This window comes from Kryptolebias marmoratus, linkage group LG8, assembly GCF_001649575.2.
Source record: "Kryptolebias marmoratus isolate JLee-2015 linkage group LG8, ASM164957v2, whole genome shotgun sequence".
Classification (NCBI taxonomy): Eukaryota; Metazoa; Chordata; class Actinopteri; order Cyprinodontiformes; family Rivulidae; genus Kryptolebias; species Kryptolebias marmoratus.
In genome coordinates, this window is record NC_051437.1 from 21,548,626 (window position 1) to 21,562,635 (window position 14,010).

The following is a 14,010-nucleotide window of genomic DNA, read 5'->3' on the forward strand; positions in this document are numbered from 1 at the left end:
GGAGCTGCCTCTAACTGTTGATGAAGCTGTTTGTTTTAAATGGGATTTTTATTTTTAAAAATGCCTTTAGCCTATATAGTAAAAGTGTAAATAAATAAATTTCAAATCGTTTATAAAAGAACAAAATCTTCCCATAGAAGGTAAAGATCGAAATGAGGGAAGAAAGAAACATTTAAGCAAACTGGGAAAGTAACAAACAAGGTGTTGTAATAAATGACGTAAAATAAGAATAAAAGTGATAAAAAAAATAAAAACAAAATCTAATAAAACACTGAAACAGCTGAGTGATGAAGACTAAAATAGATCAAATAAATTACTGGTTTCACGTCATCATAAAACAGCTCGTTTATAACCGTCTCGTGGCAGACGTCGAGCTGTGTTAGTGTTCTCCTGATTGAGTCAGCTTGTGCAGGACTGAAATCTGAGACGCAAATGTCCTGATTTGAATGTTCCCGCGCGCACCACCACCACCACCAGCAGCAGCAGCAGCTGTGATGGGGCCCACGCGCTGAATAATTGAGCCCAATTTGAATAACAGTCGCACGTCTGACGCGTGCGAGAAATGTCCCGGCTTTCCCAGGCTTCCTTAGGGCCTGGAGGGAGGGTGGGGTGGGAGTGGAATAACCGTTGGGAAAAAAAGACTCCCATCATTAAATCCATGTCAGCCCGAGCATCAAGGGCTCGAGCTGCGCCGCAGGAGATGTCTTAAAGAATACTTCTAGACCAGACATATAAAATAAGCTATTAATAAAATAATTTCTGATAACCATTATTCAGATAGTAGACCGTTGGGATAAAAGAGCAATAATCACACTTATTTCAGTCCTGATTATTTCACCTGTGCTCTCATTTTAAACTAAAAAATAGACATCTTTACATAAAGAATAATTTAAAAGATCTATTCTGGTCAAATTATGTAGCTGTTTAGATTATATCACTGCTTTCATGGTTTGGGTTTAATGGTATGAGTAAAAATATAATACTTATATGACAATCAATAAACTTTAACAAACGAACAGAGTTAACACCGTCGTGAGTTTGTTTTGGGGTATCAGCTAATGGGAGCTGTTTTCATGTCCTTCAGAGCTTGTTAGAACCCATTATTGGCCACTTCCTCCGGGGAATTGTTCCTACCAGACCACCCTCCTCCATCCACAGTGAACCCGACCACAGAAAATTCAATCAGCCACGACCGGACACTACATAATAAAGTCATGCCACAAACTGAACTTAAATCCTGCCACTAATATTCCATTTATTCACCATTATGTTCCACCAGTAAAATATGAGACGTTTAATAGGCTGTGTTTTTGGTGACGCAGTTTAAATTCATAAACTTTCAAAGCATGAAAGTGGTAAAAATGCGGTTATTCTGTACGAACTGTAATTAAAACCCTTCAGCAATAAAGGATATTTGTTTGCTCTTATTATCTGCAACAGTCCGACGTGAGGCGGGAAACAGAGTTCAAAAAGCTGAATGATGTCACCAGAACACCTGTCCAGGTGGAGGCAGGTGCTGTTTAAAACACGAAACCTTCCTGCCACCATTTGGTGATGAAAGGTACTACAATTGTCATATTTAGGCAAAAAGAAAACTGATAATTAAAATAAAGTTTATCCTGAAGTTAGGTTCTTTCAAAACAAGCATGCTTTTGAGGTAAAATTAAAGGTAAAAGCAGAACAATTTGTAACAAATAGAGAGAAGAAGCAACTGTTTGCTTAATTGCTGCATGTGTTAAAAATAATTTAGATTATATTTGTTTTTTATACTTTACCCTTGTTTTGTATTTCATCCATGCTGCTGAACAGATACTTAGATGTTGGAAGATGTTTTAAAGTTCCTGTCTCAGTCAAAAACAGTTTTATTTTATTAAACATTTGGGTAACCATAATTAGTATAGTAATCTAACAGCAAACGGAGGGTGCTGGAGTGAATCGGATTATTCATAATAAACAAGCCACGTGGCACTTTCTAAAGCCTGATTGTATTTTTAGTTATAACAAGAGCTACTCATAAACGAAGTGCAGTATTTAGTTTTACAAAAGGCCACCAGATGGACCCCTTCAGGTGTCCGGTGTAGCTGATTTCACTGCTCAAAGTAAAATGAACGTCAGGGCGAGGATTCAAACAGCCTGAAGTTTGAAGACTCAGCTGTGGCTTTCCTAGACTGACACCCACCACCAAGATTATATAACTTTCTCTCCTGGGGCTGTAGTTTTTAGCAGCTTTTGTGCGCACTGCTCCTTTAATTTTCTGAGCCGATTTTCAGCGAGAGCAACTTGTACTAGGCTCAGTGATCCTCCCCCCCCTGTTGGATTATTTAACAGGCGCTCAGTCCCATGTCGCCATCTGCTAAAGGAAGAAAAAACACCAAGAAACACTCGTTCAGGTATACGGGCTCAGTGTGAGACAAGAAGGAAGCAAGAAGGGGGCGAGTTTAAAGAAATATTTCACTGGACACACAGGGAGCGTGTTCAACAGGTGATCAGGAGGATCCGCGTCAGCAGGAGCTGATTGATTAATACGGACGCTCAAAACAAAGGTTAGTTTATCTCTGAGTGATGGAGCTTCATCTCCGTCTGTAAAGGCTTATTTTTCCCTTCTGATGCGGATTTTTGCTTTTGATCACTGTCCTGCAAAGACCCATGGAACCACCATACAGAGTTAACCCGGTGACTGATATGATCTCAGGCTTTCTTAATGCGACGCTGCTGACCCTTTCCACCCGGTGAACTAGTCGGGTGGGGGGTCACCGCGAGGGAAGCGTCTCCCGGCCTGCAGCGGGCGCAGTCATGGTGGTGCTGGAGAGCGACAGGACGCTGCTGGCGGCGAGGCAAGGAGACGTGCAGAGCCTGAGGGCGCAGCTGGCGGCGAAAGTGCTCAACAGCGACATCAAGGATGCGCTGGGGGCCTCGCCGGTCCACCACGCAGCCCGGGCCGGGAGGCTGAGCTGCCTGCGCTTCCTGGTGGACGAGGCAGGGCTGCCGGGCAACTGTGTGGCGAACAACGGGGCCACTCCGGCGCACGACGCGGCGGCCACCGGGAACCTGGCCTGCTTGCAGTGGCTGCTGACCCAGGGTGGATGTCGGCCGGAGGTGAGGGAGCTGAAGTGTAGAAAGCGCCTCCGCTCTGCTTTCTGTGATTCCAATCATGGCTTCAATTAGTTCAATAAGCTCATGAGTCCCAGATCATCATAAAACTCCATCAAACATAAGTTCAGGGTGATTTAAGCTTAATTAAAATGTTCAATATAATTGTAACATAACTTTAAAGTTTTGAGAATTGTTGTTATTGTCGGCGCCTAAAGTTAATAAGGTATGTGGTCGGTTTCCCACAACCTCATGACACCATTAATTAATAAATTAACTGACATTCTTCAGCTAAAGGGAGTACTGGTGCATAGGGTGCTACAGCACCCCTTCATAGATGCTAAAGAACATGCGTGTTTAAAGGCATAAGTGAAGGATGAGTTTCAAAACAACAAAACAAATCAAAAAGGATTTTCTTCATGTTACTTATGTTTAAATTTCTATTCTAATTTGGTACTGATGAATTGTCTAAACTGAGTATCTTAATGAGCACTGGTATTGTATATCTGTGAGCAAAATTTTACAGCTGCTTACACACATACAGCTTTATTTGGCCAGAAGTGACATTATTTTGCTTAGCGTTGTTAGTTTGCTCCCAGCATCCCACAACTGAAACATGTTCCTAGGGCTACAGACACTCTGAAACTGTAAAACTGTTTTTTTTTACTAATCAATCAGGAGTTTGGTGAACTGCCTGCGAAAAACTAAAAAAATAAATCACCAATAACTGTTGCATCATCATCATCACCATTTTAGCCTACATCATCAGTCTGCCAGAAATGACAATCCTCCCTTAAAGATGAATTCAAAAGTGCCCGAATGATGTTTTGGTTAGAGAAAAGAAAAGATGACACATAAATACTGTCAGCTGTGGAGAACTGAAAGTGCATTAAAACCGGACTATTACTTTCTGATTACGCTTATTTAGCTGAAATGCCTCGTGTACCCATGGTAATGAGGTATGCAAAACTGGATTTGCAAGCATGATATCCTTTGCACAGCACGTTCAGTGTCTTATCAGGATCACAAATAAAACTAGGACAAGTTTAATGTGAGTATAATGATTAAACCCCCACATTATGAACTCAGCCTCTTCGTTTCTCGATTACATCATGTGTCCCTGGTGAATGCAAATGGTCCTCATCCCAGCATAGCTTCTGATTTCAGGAGTTTAAAGACTGTTAAGCAGTTTGGTAGTAGCTTTAAAAACATACACACTTCTGTGCCTCAAAGTGTTTTGCAGTATCGGTTGTACATTTAGTTTTTTTCTAGCTCTGTACTTCGATTTAAATGGCACACATTTAACTACAAAATATTTGCATTAACTCAAGTTTGTTTCCACGAATAGCTAGATAACACAAAGGAGTTAAATTTGTATTTGGCACTAAATGTTGGTTTGGGAGCTGTGCACATTTTAGAGTCACTACAAGCACAAAAGACATCCATCCCACGTGGCTTTAAGTAGGTTGAAAGTTGAGCCTTGATGTGAACTTGAGTGCCAATAGGATGGGTGAAAAAAGTGACTGAGTGAATACTGAAGCCAAAATAACAAATAGTGCTGTCTGGTTGTTTTTCATTTTGTTTGTTTGTTTGTTTCAAAATAATCTATTGGGTTCATTCTAAAAATGCTGGTGTGTTCAGGAAAAATAGTAAATGGCAAATGAACCTAATAAATGAGTGGGACATTGGCTGTTTGATATGATGAAAGAAAACCGCTTAGAACTGCAAAACTAATCCTGTTAGGCAGAATTGTTACAGTTATTATGCTTTTGTTATTATAGCTTCCTGTTGGTCAACATGAGGAGAATATTTTTTACATCAAAACATCCCTGTATTTATTTTCTGACCCACTTGGATGCAAAATTTACTGCAAAGTATGTCTCGTCATGAAGAGACACCGGTTTCACAGAGTTAAGATACGTGGAAATCAAGAACATTTACTTATCGACACAATTTTGAATCAGTGCAGACGCGGAGAACCTGCAGAGCCTGCAGATTTATCTCTTACTGTTCTCTCAGATCACTGCAGCAGAACATGTGAGGTTCTGATTCATGTGTTGCAGCAAAGTCTCTCTTTACAGTTTTATATATCAGTGTCATGTAGATATTTAAGAGTAGCATTATCCGGCCAAGCTCTGGTAGGAATAGGTTTGAACAGGAGAGAAGCTGAATATTTTCATGTTAACACGAGCTTATAATCTAAAATTAAATTATTTTGTTTGTTACTCCTAAAACAAGGAAAGAAAATCAAAAATCATCTTTTAAGGTTCTGCACCTCCGGTTTGTTTTACAGGACAGAGATAGCTCTGGCGCCACTGTTCTCCACCTTGCAGCCCGCTTCAGTCACCATGAGATCACTGACTGGCTGCTGAAGAGTGGCGAGGGGGACCCCGGGGCCTCCACCGATACAGGTGCTCTACCTGTTCATTATGCTGCTGCCAAGGGAGACCTGGCTTCTCTGCGACTGTTACTGGGGCACAGCCCAAAGTAAGCCATGTCTTTACATCAGTCTGTATGCTTTCTCATAAAGTACAATTTGCTTATCTCTTCTTATCTGTTGCCATGCATTGAATGATTTCAATGACATTTTGAGTGGAAACTAGAAAAGCTTCCAACTTTATTGAACATCTGATATGACGATGTTACTTACTGGGAACATAGAAATGTAAACTTTAAAGGAGGAGTTCAGAGCTTTTTAAGTAGGGTTTGTGTAAAAGCTATGAGTATCTTACTTGCAGTAGACATCAGTCTGAACAATCAGTTTGTAGACGTCGGAAGAGATTCTGACAGAGGAGTCAAGCTGACAGCTAGTCTGGCAGGAATCTCTCCTAGACAGGAAAAAATGTCAGCAGTTTAACCAAACACTGTATTACAGAATTCTTCAAAAGGCTAGCTAAAAACTAAAAGTATCAAAGGCTAGCTAGAAGCTACAAGAAGCAAAAGGCTAGCTAAAAGTAACAAAACGCTATCTAAAAGTAGCAAAAAGTTAGCTAAAAGCTAAAATTTGCAAAATGCCATCTAAAAAACAAATGGCTGACAAAAATTGTGTGCTGAGTAAATATGCTGAAGAGGTTAAGAGCTCTCACGGTATTTCTATGGGGACGTGTAAATAAGAATAAATATTTTTGAAAAGTACATATGTCATAAAAACAAAGTCATGACACGCATCTCCTGATTGAGCTGAACACTTTGTTATATGAATAGATAAAACAGCATAAAATATGCAAAAGTAATTTGATTGGAGAAAAAATTACACAAAAAAAAACAGGAAAACAAAAACGTGAATGCTGAATTGGCATTCTTACAATAATCATTTGGTACACAGAGAGCTTCCATGATCTATAACTACAAAGATAAATGTCTTTAATTAGGACAACTGATGAAGACAGACACTGATGGCTCAGTGTTTAAGCTAAATCATCTTTTGTTTTGAGTTGTTTTCACATCGATGACCTTAGCAGCATCAACAGATAATCTTCTGCTTTGTACTTCCAATATTGTGCTGTTGCACCCCAGACAGGTGTATACTCGCTGAAAATTTAATGAGCCCTAGGGACATGGAAGCTCTCTGATATCTTGGCTCCATTCACTCCTCTGCTCCACCCCTCCCGCTGCTGCTGTTTACCTCCGTCTCCACGGCGACGCACAGAAGCACCAACTGGCTATAAGATAATGAGGAAAACAAATCCATTCGAATGGATGAGCTGCTTTCTAGGCTTCCGCCCAAGGCAGCAGAGATGCAAACGTCTTGTTTCAGTAATTATTACATGATGCTAAACATTATCATAGTGTTTGAATTGGCTCATAGTTTGTTCTGCCTGTAACAAGCAGCTTAAAGATGGTGTAACATAATGAGAGCGTGACTGCAGCGCTAAAAGTACACTTACTGGCAGGGAGAAAACGGTAAACAAACAACACCTCAGAAGACCTGTGTGCTGCATCACATTTAATCTTTTGTTACACATGTTGGTTTTAACACAACACCATCAAAACACTAAAACCATCACCAAAAACTTCAGATGTTTGGACCAATTTAAGACTAAACCTAAGGGAGAAAATGATCTCAAGAATGGTGCTCCTTGTTTGTCCACTGGGATGAGTGTTTTTGTGCAGATATCTGTGCTGCAGCCAGAGAATTTTTCATTATCTGCCACTTCAAAGCGAAGGCGGACGGTAATGTTTTTGCTTGTGTCTGTCTGTTAGGACAGTATCTCGTGACCCACAGAATGAATTTGAATGAATCTTACAAAATGTAATCGTTGGGTGCACATCTACAGCTGATTAACTTTTGATATAAAGTGATTCAAGATGGTTGCCACAATCCAACTGTTTGACTTTTTTTTGCAAAATCTACAGGTGAATATTAAATTATGAAGCAGCAAATGTTGTCAGGCTGTGCAGATGTTTGCAAAGAATTTTCTTGTGAATTAATTGGAACTGAGGGTGAAAAAGCCAGACTTGGCTGATGTGGACATAAAATGTCAGGGTGGCAGTATGTAAACCCAGGTAAAGATGTGGTTGCTGTTAATTTGGTTAACTTTGGTTCTTTTGCCAAAGATTCTTGTATGAAATTGACTTTGTAAATACAAATTCACTTTTACAGTAACTGTAGTTTTTTTGCTTTTCTTTCTGTTATCTTGGCATAATTTCCTTGGTGGGGCATTTAGAGCAACTTACACCAGCTTCGAAAGGAATAACTGTGTGGAGTTTTTAACTTGTCATTTAATCATTTTGTGTGTGTTTTCATGGGTTGGGAGTGCTTTGCAGCTTTGTTTCCAGATATTTTGGTTTGTAAGATTTATGAACCACTTTTGAATCTGTGTCTAGTTCACCAATCCATCCCAGTGAGCTAAAACAAAAGGCCTAATGTCCTGTGTTTGTGCCGATAGCCTCAATACACAAAGGCGTGAATGAATGAGAGCTCGTGAAAAAGAGAGAGAGAGAGCGAGCGTGAGGCTTCAGACGGCTTATGTAATCAATTAGTGCAGATTAAGATCTTTGGCCTAGACACAGTTCCAGCATGCAGTTGAAAAGGGCATACCACAAGGATAATCCACAAAGTTAGCCATCTGAAGCTCTACTAGAAACATAGAGTGGCTCCACTGAGAAAACACATTATATAATTATGATTTTCTTTTTTTTTATAAAGTTTCATAGAAATAAGTTTTGTACTTTCTAGTCTAGTCAAATGTAAAACTAATTAATTCTAATTCACTTTCTTCTCACTCTTATAAAAAGAAAAAGCTGAAAATGAATTTTTAGAGATTATCTTGTATGAACATAGTTAAAGAAAATGTTTAAGCCACCAGTATGGATAAGAAGAAATTTAAAAAAGAATCCAGCTTGAATGTTTTTATGGTTTCCATAAAACTAAAAAAGTTATAAAGAAGAAGGTAATTGACCTACAAGGTTATTTTTAAGATGCTGTTTTCTTCTCTTACTACACAGAAAGGAGGAAGGAGAGGAGTAAATATAGAAGTACCTCATTCAGCCAAATCAGCTGACCTCATCTTACTTTTCTCCTCTTTAATCTTCTTAATAACTTCTTGGTCCACGTTTGATAAAAGCTCCTTTCAGCCCTTTCTCACTGTACAACAAAGGGTTTAAACCAAGGAAATCCTGTGTAATTCTGGAGGCTTTTCGTTAAAGAAACTATGGGATGGATTAAAAAACAACTGACCCCACTGTGCAGACGTGTGAAACATCACACACTTGTTCTGATGAGTAAACAATCACAAATCATATCATAGGTGGTTGTTTTCTGACCCTAAATGTGTATTAGGTAGATGTTTAGCATTATTGTGCATTTCTTTTTAGTCCATTTTTATGGTGAATTCTTTCAGCCAACATGTTTTGCTTCTTTGTGATCATTTAGTCACTTTTTTGTGCATATTTAATGTATTTTGTCCCAATATTTTATTTATTTAGTGGGTTTTTTATGTCCTTCTTTGTAATTATACATCTCTCTGGCCTATTAACTGTTCATTGACGTCTTTTGTGAATACACTCCTGACTACCAGGGAAAAAATATTGTCCATTCACTTTTTTTTTAAATTCCCCAATCTTTGTAAGGTAATTAGTCCCACCCCTTCACATTTGGTATCATTGTTAAGCCCTAAGTGTCCTCTGTAGATAGCAAAAGGAGTTAATTTAGTAGTATGCAGTCAGTGGGACATATTCAGGTTTACAAATGTCCTCCACAGAGGACACATTTGAATTACTCAGGAGGATATTGGAGAAATTTATATTTTGGTCTTCATCTTGCTTTAGGTCTCTTTTTCAAAGTTCAAAATGTTTTAAGTGATTATATTCCCATTATGAAACACATAAAAACTTTCATATACCAGATGCACATGTTGAAGAAAACGTGAAATTTCACCTAACCATTCTTCATTATTTAAACCGATAAAAACCTTCTTATTACATGAGAACAATTCATCAGGCTAGAAGGCTATTAGTGCAACATCATTTACTTTACTTGTAATGAAGATAACCTGACAGTGGACTCACAATTACAAAGGTAAAATGCTCATTGGAGCTGAATCGAAAATATATCAAATGTCTCTTACTGAAGTGAGTTATTTTTCCTCTGCAGTGACTGATGAGGTAGTGTTTCTTGTACCTTTTACCTGTTGTGTTGTCACACAAGACTAACCTCTTTCTTAACTCTTTGAAATCTACACCTGTTCTCCAGAAGCCTTTCTTTGGGGTTAAGCCACTTCACTTTGAGGAGTTATAGAAACAGCAGAGCTTTGTTCTGATATTGTCCAACCTCAAACACGCTCTGATCTTTTTGTTGTCAGGATTAACGGCAGATAAAAGCTTTTCTTTTTCGAAGAATAGTGTAAGCAGATGAACTAAACCCACTTCGGCTATGTGCATGAATAATTCATTTGTTTCCCATTTCCAGATGACAGAAATGCAGACTACTTCCTCTTCTTATTTTGAAATATTTAGCAAATTATTGTTTTTTCAGGGAACTTTTAACCTAATGTTTCAAAGACACTTCCAAGATATTTCTTCAAAGGTATGTTTTAGACATTATCTTTACAGAAGGTATGATGTCTTTTCTACCTCAGATTAGGACCTGATCAGTCCAAAGGTTTAAAATTACCTCTTATTTCTTTTTATTTTGTTTTCAATGAGCCAGACTTTGTTGTAATCTCTTAAAATTGTCTTGATCACTTGATCAATACTTGTTCAGAGATTTTTTTGCAGCTTTTCTTGTACCTGGGCACAACATGTTAAAAATGAGGAAAGGTGGACAAGTGGGTGACAGCAGAAGTGTCAGGTCTACAGAGAAACTATTGACTGCAGATGACCAATAATTTAACCCTCCTGAAGCACGCGTAACTGAAGAGAGGAAGAGAATCCCTTGTAACGTTGGGTCAATTTGACCCGAAGGCCACGGGAGGGTTAAAATTCATGTGTTTAAGTAAAATAAACCATTTAAATATCCATCACAAACCTGAGATAAAGCTAGATAATCTCTTTGTCTGTCAAGTATTAACTCAACTCTGGCTCATCAAGCATTTTTATACCTCAAAAAACACTAGCCTAACATAATAACTAAAATTCCTTTGAAAATTGTTGGGCACTGAACTGAAAATGTATGGAAAAAGCAGCCAAAGTCCAAAGAAAAACTTGGAAAGCTCTTTAGTGGGCCAAAAAAAGATATCAATCAAGAACACTTTAAAGGGTTATGAAAAAGTCTGGCTCACTGGAAGTAAAATATATTTAAAAAATTACTCAAGACTTTTGCACAATACTTTTTCTGAGTTATAATGAAGCAGGCAAAACACAGCTTGTGAGCGCTGTCTCACTCCTTTCACCTTTCTGCTCCTCCGCCCTTCTTGCCTGTTGGCAACATGGGCAAAGCTAGTGGACTGATAATCCTCTTAAGAGACTCATTGCTCATTTGTCAGAGTCCAAATAAAGTACGACCTTGTGGGATTTAGTCGAGAAGCACTTATTTGCCTTGTAGCCTCCCGCTGTGATGGAGAAAATCTGGGACAAAAAGAGATGCGAGCACCGGACCCAGTTTTCTCACAGAAGTTGGAGCTAAGAACCTTTTGGAAACAACCGACAGCAGGATTTAGCCGGGCGTCACCGCTGTCTACTTTCAAAACAGTGACACTGACAGAGGCGTTTTCCTGTTACAGCCTTCAGACTGCATGCGCTTTCTAAGTAAAGCTAAAAATAGGTTTTACACTTTTTTAAGCCTTTTGTTTGAAACACAAAAATACAAAAACAGAAAAACAGCCTTGTCTTTTTTTCCCCTAGTCAGTTTTAGTTAATAAATAAAATGTGTTTTAGAAACATACACGGCAAATATCTGTGCCAAATAAATAACTTATGTTGTTTTACTACTGTGACAACCAAATGAGTGTAAAAAAAGTACCCAATAAACTAACAAAAGCCTGCAGATGCACACAAGTTATTAGAGCTCAAATCTTTTCGTCCATCCATGATTCTCTTTTACTCAGTTTCATTTAATCTGCAGTCTTGTCAATTCCCAAACGAAGAATGGTGCCACACCGCTCTACCTGGCCTGCCAGGAGGGTCACCTGGAGGTTGTCCAATACCTGGTGAAGGACTGCGGGGCAGATCCGAGCATCAGAGCCAATGATGGGATGACGCCTCTGCATGCTGCTGCTCAGATGGGCCACAACACTGTCATAGTCTGGCTGGTGTGTTGGAATCGTATCAAATCCTAAAAACTTCACAACACGTCTTTACAGTGAATTTGTTTACCGTTAAATTCGGAACCTGGTGTCAAATGTGCTTCAGCCTGTTTTAAATATTCAAAATGGCCAAATCTTCTGTTTGCCCCCCTCTTGCAGATGAGTTTCACGGACATCAGCCTGACAGACAGGGACGGCGACAAAGCCACAGCCATGCACTTTGCAGCCAGCCGCGGCCACTCCAAGGTGCTCAGCTGGCTGCTGCTGCACGGTGGCGAGATCGTCACCGACAGCTGGGGGGGGACCCCGCTCCACGACGCTGCAGAGAATGGCGAACTGGAGGTGAGTGTGAAGTTTTGACTTTACTCTCCAGTGAGGCAATGTCAAAGGTGAATATGTTATTTTTTAATCTAAAGTTGTTGTCTCTTTTAAAAAGTATTTGCTTTGACAGTTTGTTTTTTTATTAGTGATGACAATAACAGCAGTTTAATAGGGGGATCAGAGAACAAGCTTTTTAAATGATATTCAAATAATTTATACAGAGACATTTGGATTAATGGTGCTCACTAACCCATGATGGGTTTAACAGCCATCTGTTTTGAATGGCTGCCCTCTAGCTTATGGTTCTCACCACCTCTCTAACCTGCTGCTTTGACTAACAGTTTTGCTGGGGCAAACTCTGATCAAACAGCTGTTTACTGGTTACACACAGGCCTTATGTTTGTGCACAGGGGGGTTGAAGTTCTCTTGTATGTTAATTTGTAGATTAACAAGTCTGAGAAATTATTTACAAAGAAAAATATAACATGGTTTAAGGTAGTCCAACAGTTTTTCTGTGTATACTTTTCTTACGTTTTTTTTGCAATTAAACTTCTTTTGTTTTAGGTTTTAGCTACGATTTTGCTACATTTAGATTTAAGTTTTGCTAATTTTTAGTTTTTTGCCACTGTTTTACTGATTTCAATTTTTGTTCTGCTTGTTTGAATTCAGTAAACAAGTCATTCTTTCAGCAGTAATTCAGCACTCAGCATTCACTCTGCATCTTTGCAGAAAATGCAATTTTCTCCAGTTTTACTATTTGTAAAAGTATTACCTCCAATGAGGTCAAATATTTAATCTTTTATATCTTTGATTTTTAAGTAAATCAAAGATATGTGGATTAAATGAAAATTGAAGAAGTTTGCATGTTCATTCAGCCAGTCTAATAATTTAAAGATAGTCAAAACACTTTTCTGTATATTTTGAAGTTGGGTGTTATGAAAGTAAATATTACATCTGAACCCAAGATATTAGAGATTAATTAACGTTTAAGCTAAATTAAATTGATGACACATTTTTTACACTTTATTAACGTTCAAATTGTTAAAATTACAAATTTTCTGGTAAAACTGGCACATATTTGCACCTTGTATGTTCAGTTATATCAGCTGTAAACCAATGATTTGCAGGATTAGTTTATGATTAATGCTCCTGACTGACTGAGAGACAAACACTTTCATTTTCTCCAGCTTTTTGACCCGTTGTGTCTATTCTTCAGTGCTGTCAGATCCTCGTCGTGAACGGGGTGGACCTGGGTATCAGGGACCAGGATGGCTTCACAGCAGCTGACCTGGCTGAGTATAACGGCCACTCTCAGTGTGCCAAGTACCTGCGCACGGTGGAAAACATGGTAGGATCTGTCGCCAATAAGTCTTACTGCCATGAACCCTGAACTCCTCAAGAACAGAGCTAATGTGTGAGGTTTTAACCAGTCAAGAAAGTTAGCTTTGTTTTATATTCCCTATGTTTGTCGGCCTCTGTAGATCTTTGGATTTACAGGTTATGAAATTAACTTGAAATGAGCTGTCAGTTGCCACAAACTGAAACTGTGTGCACAGGTAGACCTGGATTAATTTTAGTGGAAACAAAGAGGATTTAGTAGAACTGCTTTAGGTGAAACATTTGAATGATTCTTGTACACTTTAAAGAAATGTGTAGTCATGTCTGACCCTTTAACCCCGTATATAATGTTTTGAAATTTATAACAGCAAGTTGTGTGATAGAAATTGTATTCTTCCACATCAAAGCGTTGCAAAATTTCTCCAAAACAGAAAATTTCTTTTATGGCGAATGACTTTTAAACTGTTTTTGTTTCACCAAGAATTAAGAGTTTTAAATAAGGATCATTTTGTAAAATGAATAATTGTTAGAATAAGGGCTTTTCGCAAATTTTCTACTAAACTGCATTGATTTTCAG

At 38.6% G+C, this 14,010-nt stretch overlaps 1 protein-coding gene across 10 annotated transcripts in view; it reads left to right on the forward strand.

The window, feature by feature from the left end:
- The first annotated feature begins 1,151 nt into the window (after nt 1-1,151).
- The window catches only part of espn (espin), a 40,725-nt gene continuing 27,866 nt past the window's right edge, over nt 1,152-14,010 (forward strand). For 3 of the 10 annotated variants that reach the window (XM_037977180.1, XM_037977179.1, XM_037977181.1), the window contains exons 1-5: nt 1,152-3,096; nt 5,384-5,577; nt 11,594-11,780; nt 11,934-12,116; nt 13,312-13,443. In XM_037977180.1, the coding sequence (XP_037833108.1) occupies nt 2,794-3,096; nt 5,384-5,577; nt 11,594-11,780; nt 11,934-12,116; nt 13,312-13,443 (999 nt within the window). In that variant the 5' untranslated portion in view covers nt 1,152-2,793. The remainder of the gene's footprint in view (nt 3,097-5,383; nt 5,578-11,593; nt 11,781-11,933; nt 12,117-13,311; nt 13,444-14,010) is intronic. The other 7 variants (XM_017417862.3, XM_017417863.3, XM_037977177.1 and 4 more) reach the window with 6 other exon arrangements.